This window comes from Fusarium coffeatum (assembly GCF_003316985.1).
Source record: "Fusarium coffeatum strain FIESC_28 chromosome Unknown BRIP53273_contig_231, whole genome shotgun sequence".
Taxonomy (NCBI): domain Eukaryota; kingdom Fungi; phylum Ascomycota; class Sordariomycetes; order Hypocreales; family Nectriaceae; genus Fusarium; species Fusarium coffeatum.
The window spans coordinates 1-7,536 of record NW_022158023.1 but is presented as its reverse complement, the minus strand read 5'-3'; the positions used below and the strand labels follow the sequence as shown (position 1 = coordinate 7,536).

The 7,536-nt window shown below is 46.1% G+C and overlaps 2 protein-coding genes across 2 annotated transcripts; both read right to left on the bottom strand.

Moving 5' to 3' along the window:
• Positions 1 to 1,210: 1,210 nt before the first annotated feature.
• Positions 1,211 to 2,389, bottom strand: FIESC28_09183 (uncharacterized protein; the record flags this gene model as incomplete). Its single annotated transcript, XM_031163320.1, has 1 exon — positions 1,211 to 2,389. One exon carries the CDS (start codon positions 2,387 to 2,389, stop codon positions 1,211 to 1,213), a length of 1,179 nt encoding a protein of 392 aa, XP_031012622.1.
• A 1,630-nt stretch (positions 2,390 to 4,019) lies between these two features.
• On the bottom strand, positions 4,020 to 4,472 carry FIESC28_09182 (uncharacterized protein; the record flags this gene model as incomplete). The annotated part of the gene is made up of 1 exon (XM_031163319.1): positions 4,020 to 4,472. One exon carries the CDS (start codon positions 4,470 to 4,472, stop codon positions 4,020 to 4,022), a length of 453 nt encoding a protein of 150 aa, XP_031012621.1.
• Between the last annotated feature and the right edge of the window lie 3,064 nt (positions 4,473 to 7,536).

Sequence of the window (7,536 nt, the reverse complement as noted above, 5' to 3'; positions counted from 1 at the left end):
TTTTTTTTTTTTTTTTTTCCTTAGAGCGTCAATCAATAAATAACAAAGGTCAACTTGACTCACAGTTAACGTTCCTATTCCTGATGTTATTGTTCAAAGAAACATTAACCTTGATCTTGATTTTCTGGACCCTTTTCTTTTTCTCTTTCTCTTTTCTTGAGAGATCTGCACACTCCAACGCCTCTTTCTAAGATTCTTGCCCCTTCCAAATCAGTTTCGTCTTTGCGACTGCTATCTAGTTACATCCACAGAAAGTATCCCAGAAGCACACAGAATGCGACATATACAGAAGTATCTTCTATAGCAAGCCTGTATTGGAATAGCAGAAAGCGTCGATTCGATACCAGCACATGAGATGTCTAACCGGTGGTAAGTGCAAGAAAGCATTTGACTATCCGTCGGCGCAGCTGAATCACTTGGAAACCTGAACTTGTCCGTGAAAGATAGGAAAGGCGCAGTGAAATGCAGCCATTGTCAATAACGGCGTAAAAGGAACCATCAGAACCCAAGGCTCAACCATGCGACTTTTGGACGACGACGTGTTTGAGATATCAACATCGTCAACAAGCAGTCCATTGCCGACTCCCACATCTACGGAACTTAAATTCTATCCATCGCCTATACAAGTTCACATCCGAGTCTTCTGGGCTCCATATCTCATTCAAGCAGTCGACTGGCGATTTGGTGGTGCAAATGGGTTTACACGATGTCCCCTCACCCCACGCAGACGTCCCCACACATTCGGTCCTGAGGCTCTCCACCAACAATTATCGTCAGGCTTTTATTGCATGGTGCTCCCAACGACCGTGATCCCGAAGTATACCAGATGAGATATCATCATGTTGTTGATCAAAACACGATTTTCCTTCACATCTCACGAGAGATAAATTTTCGAATAAGAGGCAGACTACGTTGAGGTTGATCAAGAGGTTGATGATGTGGACTGAACAAAAATGGTGTAGCATCATGTCTAGACTAAGCAAGGGTTTAGAACTTCCATACTCCGGTTGCTGTAATGTCTAACAGCCACAATCGGTGAGACTTGTCGTCTCCGCTATCTCCAAATCACGCAGTCGCAGCAAGCTATGACTGGTTAACCTTAAGCCGAACATATGCCATTATAAGCAGTATCGGCTCGCTTTCTTTTTCCTCAACTTTCTTCCAATGTACCATCGTTTGCCTTGATATCCGTCTTGCAGATCACAACACTCTACTCGGCAGATATATGTGGCTTAGCTCCATGCTCTAACCCTTTCTTCAGCTCGTGCTTGTTCGTACCCTTCCCTTGTACGAGGTAAAGCTGAGTCAGGATTCGCAGTTGGCGTGCATCCCAATCCTGTCCAGGAATCATACCTTTGACTCTCGCATAGGTGACCGCCACAGAATTAACCCCAGCTCCCATAACAACGATATCCTTTTCGTACGCGAGTTTTGTGATTGCTGTCCCAGTTGTGGCAGGTATATATCCATTACCATATACACCTATGATGAGTCCTCGGGCTCCCTCATCAACGGCTTTCTCGAGGGCTTTGTAGTCGAATCCAGTGTGCACTAAGAATATCGGGACCACCGGCAGTAAAGAAACGCTTGAAAACTCGGTCATGTCGAATTTGAAGGGCGCGGGACGGCCAGGAAGATCGTGAAAAGATACCCGGTATCCTTCAACTCTCCCGATCGATGACCCGAATCCAGGTACAAACCGGTCGTTCTCCTTTCGTGTCCCCCAAAGACGAAAGATATCACCGTCCATGACCATAGCAACTTCATAATAGTCCTCACTCCAGCCTTCTGTCGCTGCCAATATGACTGCGTCGACGATGTTTTGAAGCCCATCGGCATCGTGTGCTGTATGTGGTCTATATGCCCCCGTACCTATGATGGGCTTTTTGCTCTTTACGGTAAGAGCAATGAATGTTAAATACTCGATCATAGCATCTGTACCACCAAGAAGAATGACCCCTGTTACATCGGGATTGTTGAGCTCCTTGTTGACCCTCCTGCTCATCGATATCATGTGTGATGAGTTCATGTCAATGCTGTCAAGTGACATGATCTGGTAAGCGGTCACATTGACGCAAGGGCTCCATCTTTCTGTAATATTCTGCAACAGAGAATGAATAGACAAAACACCAACGGTATAATGAGATGTATTTGTAGGAGAGTCAGCCACAGCACTGACAGTCCCCCCGAGGGCCAGCAAGACAATGTTGGGACGGGAATTCGAAGATGGGCCATCCTGGATACAAAAGCGGTCTTTTACGTCCTGGGTATAAAATGCGGGGGGACGAAGACAAAGCCTATCGTCTTTGTTTGGGTACGGCGGTGATACGGCATACGTTACTAGCCATAAGATAATAGAAAGGAAGAACAAAAGGCCAAGAGGCTTCATATTAAGACGTAGTAACTTGGTAGGGTCTTTTTTACTTAACTATTCTGGCGTCGTTAGTTTTGTCCAGGGAGAAAACTTGAGGGGTGCAATAGACTTGCGGCCTTCTTAAGTACTCGAAAAGCTCACCGAGACTCATCCCGACTCATCCTAGCGCTTAGCGATTACCGATAACTCGCTACAGAGCCTAAGTTTGTAGCGATCTATTGAGTGTTGGAATTCCTTTTAGACGAATTACAAGACAGCCTCTAGAAGCATATATGCCTTAGTCTGGTGGAGCTCACTACTGGACAGACGATTGTCTCAATTTCAAGCTTTAAGAGGAAAGGATTTCTTAGTATTATAGAGTTGCATATGATAAGTAGAGTGGCGCAGTCCTCAGCATTGGATCTTGGTTGAGATGGTTCGAAATTCCTTGTTCCAGATCGACAAACGGTTCGCTAAACAGTCCGATTCTTCTGTACTGAGTTCGGAAGAGGTTTGTGCGAATAACTGTGGTTAATGCCTTGGCGAAAAATCTATGTCGTTCTTCTCTTGAGACACCGATCCCATTTACGTCGCGGATGGACACAGGCCTGACCTCAGTGATCTGCAAACACGCCTCATAGAACTTTTGAGTGATACCGTCCCCGATCTTCATCTCATTGATAATTTTTATCGCCTCCGGAAAGCTTTTAGCTATCTTCTCATATGTATCATCCATAGAACGTATTTGATGAGCAAGTCGAATGTAGTTTGCGTAGTTTCTTGTATCCTTTACAAATAGGAACGTTATGATAATACCGAGTGAGAGGATTACGTTCCATAGAGAGCGCAGCATTGCATTGGTTTTGCAGGATGCAATATATGTAACCTCCATATTATGGTCGACTGGTCCATTCACCCTACTCTACAGTCAGTCTTTCCTCGGTACATCCTGAAAGGGAACCATACAGGTTATCATCTCGTATCGTTTTGCATTTCCGTATTGTTTCTGTGAGGGGAAGAAACAACCAAAAATTAACCGCTCCCATCATGAATAGTAGAGCAGTAGTAAGTGAGAATGCGGCCCAGAACGGAAAGCCTAGGCCTTCGGTAACCATAGTACTGGTGACCGCCGTTGGTATCGCCTTCAGTACTAGGCCTTTTAAAATAGTGTGCAGCGAGTCTGATTTTCGAACAGAGCCCTTGGTGGAGGCATCCTGCCCATGCATCAAAGAAAGATATGAAGCATGATCCAGAACGGGTTGAAATGGACGCCAACACTCAACTTGGATCTGATCGCAGATGAAGGGAAGCAAGACTTGCACGCGGTCCTCATACTTAGGAGCAATTACTCCCAGGGCCTTGAATGAAATATTTGGCACAAAGGATAACGAAAGGCAAATAAGTAAAAGCAGGGCTTTGGGTATAACAAAACGAAAGTAGTGTCGGGTGTTAATAGTTGAGGATGGCATTGAGAACCTTGACGGTCATTGATTGCAAATCTTGCCAGGCGTGACTTCACTGATGAAGGTTTGGAGTCGAGGCAACTCATTAGAGGGGGAACAATAGATTTGAAGCCAGGACATATGCCCGGCCGAAAGCTAAATAGCATCGCCAGTCAGCAACACGAATGTGTCATTCATTAAAGCTTATCAACTTCGTAGTAACTTCAATTTGATGAAACATTCGATTTCTGTTCGTCGTCTGAGCTGACCCACTTTTCTGAGTCCGAAGCCCCATCCACGGCATTATCAAGAGTTTCCTTATCACCTTCCTCACTACCAGTCGCAGCATCTCTAAATGGAATGTCGTCTTCGTTTCCAGAATCGCCGTCCGGAACTTTGGCTGAATGAACGCGGTCCTGGTGCGGCAAGCTAGGACGTGACGGAACGGTCTCGGGGTGGAATGGGAGTGGTTGGGAAATATTTTCAACAGGCTCGTGTTCTTCATCAGAGCTCTCTTGCATTCTGCGATGTTTGGTGTATTCAAGGAGCTCTCGCCAACTGTATGATTTGTTTTTCTTCCCATCAGCTTCCGAACTAGATGATTGGACAAGGTCGTCATGTTTTCGTTTTGGAGGGTGTATCTCCCTCTCGGATGGTTTGTCTTGTTGCATGTCCATACTGTATGCGTGTTCGAGGGCGATCAACTACGTGAAAAGGAGGCAATTATGCAAACATCAGATTCAGAGCGCCGCAGTTATACAGGCAAGTATTGGAGGTGAGGTTACAATGAAGAGCTAGGTTACAATCCACCAGAAATGTGATTTTGAGATAGTTAGGTCGACACGTGATTGGAACCAACTTCTGCGGAAGCTCAATTTACCGCGAAACTGCATCGATCGTGACAATTGAGCCAAGTACTGATCTTGGTCGGTGTATATGGAAGCCTGGTGTTGCAGAAATTAATTAAAGATGCTTCTGCAAACCAAAAAGTCGACTGTTAGTTAAACATCTTATCAACGTATAGTATTCACACTCACAATGACATGAAGCGACTTCGTGGCCAGTTTCGAAGAGTCTCCCATTGCTCTCGAGCCCTGCCAACAAGATCTCTGTAGTTCTCCGCGCAATGGGAAGGCTTTGCGCAAATTTCTTGTTGAGTTTCATGGAGAAAGGACTGGGTTACAGACTGTTGTCCATGGCGGACCAAGTGAGCCAACATATGGACGGCTAGTGCCTGTCGATTTGGTAGAAAGAAGGCGCAACAAGAGCCGTATGAGACAACGGCAGAAGCGTAATCGACTCACATAACATCATCTCCTCTCTTGCGTATTGTCTCCTGATTGGTAACCTCTGACCCTTTTCCTGATTTTGGTGGACTTGGCGGACATTTCCTTCTTCTTCGACTTTCTTGCAACCCTTTTGAAATATTTGTCAACCAAATTGTCATCGCATGACATATTTTACCAACCGGCTTCATCGCTCTAGCAGGTATTTTGAGAATTTGGAAGCCGACCAGATAAGCCAGGTAAGAATATCCAAGTCAGCTTCCTACTGACACTGAAGGTAACTTCAAGTCGGTACTGCATGAAATGAGTTCGAGTGCAACGCCATTGTTAAGGAAGGGGTAACAGATATGGACAGGATAAATACAACAGTAATGCGATCTAGTACTGTAGTTGCTCCGGTATTCATTATGAATCTTATTCTTTGCCACATATGCTTATCAGTTATGGCGCCAACCTGGCCGCAATCCCGCTTTTCGGTGTTAGAGCAGCGACCAAAATACGAGAAATGCTGTAAAAATCACAAAAGTGATGATGATTACACTTGCAAGGAACAACAACCCATGTTAAGACTCAAGCCCAGAAATAAATCAAAATGTCTAGATACGATACAAAGAGGACAGATGCTAAAGGATGTCTGGGTGAAATACAAAAGGGGCGAATAAAGGGAAGATCCATCGTCTGCCAAACTAATACCCTCTCTGTGAGGCCTGTCGCTGCATTGCCTGACCTGCAAGCGCATTGCATGAGGCATCTTTCGTTACGGTCAAATAGAATTGCCAATACGTCTGGACAAACACATCTGAGGGTGGCCTTTTATCCAGGACTGCATCCAACCAGCGTAGAGGAGCATCGTTGCAAGCGTCCTTGAAAGAAGAGCCCGCTACTTTCCATAAGTCCAGCGGAGGTTTTTGTGCAAGCCCGTTGAGGTGCTTTGTGAATGCATCAATCCATGACTCCTCCCGACGCTTTGAGCCCCGCACATATGAATTTGCGGGAACCAGAGGCCTCACATCTCTCCACCAATAATCAGGAGCAAGGACCAGCTCGTAGCATCGCAAAGTTGTTAGAGACAGCTCGACTTCTTCTTGAGTGAGAGGCTGACGTAAGCTATCTTTAACTCGGCAATAGTGAAGCTTGCCATCATCAGATGCCATCCAATCGCGAAACAAAATGCTATCCTCTTGCGAGACTGCACATTGCCAGAGAAGCACTCCGAACTTATGATTTGGTTTGCGCATACGGGGCTCCATCTCATCACTATTTTGCGTCAGTTTCATGATTACGATCGCTTGTAGGGTGGTCGTTGTACATCATACTCAGAGCCCTGGAGACCGTCTCGAATGGCAGGATATTGATCAAGGCGGATGGCAAACTCTCGTATACTTTTTTGGTGAATCCGATGGGCAAACCGCGAACGATTCGATCCTCTAAGGCTAAGATGTTGCACGATATATCCTCTGTTGCGCCAAGAAGCTTCCTTAGTTCAGCTAAGTTATCGTTTGCTGATCTCTGAAGGAGCCTGGGGTCATGAAGGAGATGCGGTGCTGCACAGCTCGTACGGAAAACTTCGAAGGACACATGGAGCAACAAAGGTGATAAACAGTTCGTTTCCGTTGATGGCAAACGTCTAATGGAATCTCGCCATTCTGCGTCGGTTCGTCTATTATGCTCGGGAGCAATGGCCGCGCAGATCCTGAAAACTTGATGCTGCTCTTCAGGAGAGATCGCCTGCGAAATGAAGTGTCAGTTGCCTTCTCCAGTCCACTTTTGACAAACTTACTTCGAAATTGTGCTGAAAGACTCGCCATTGCGTTGACAACGAGAAAGTTTGCGTTGTAATCTCGCTGGGCTTTCTAGGTCTTGCTACCGCGTCCTGGTTGTGATGACGCTGTATCACCGTATGGGTTTTCTCCAGAGGGACAATAGCAACAGTCTAATCGAGGTGAGCTTATAGTTTGGGGGCCTAGCTGTGTAACCTACCAAATCGAAGGTTCTATAACGATAGATGACATCATCTCTCATGAGAGTCGCGGGGCTTTCTGGAACAGGGCTCTCGATAACCCAGTGTGTGATTTGCGACATTGCCTTGAAGGTGAGAAAGTCAGGCACTAAGCTGAGGCTAAGGGGTATGATCATAGACTGTAAAGTTCAGGGGATTGAGATAAGTGTGGGAGCCAAGGGACAGCAAGAACCATTGATGCAAGTAAGCAGTCTATGAAAGCAGTCGAGGCAAACAAGGCAACCGCATGCTACAAAGCTGTTGTTTATGGAGAGGAAGGGGATGTGATATTTGTATTTTGAGGCCTTCTACTTTCATGCCGTCAATCCTGACAAAACGACGTATAATACTAAGTGTCTCGACTCGGGACGCGCCCCACGGATGGGGCGGGGGTGTGATGGATCCGAACACTCAATCAATGTCCGGATTCATCGCACCCCCCCGCCCCCCCCCCCC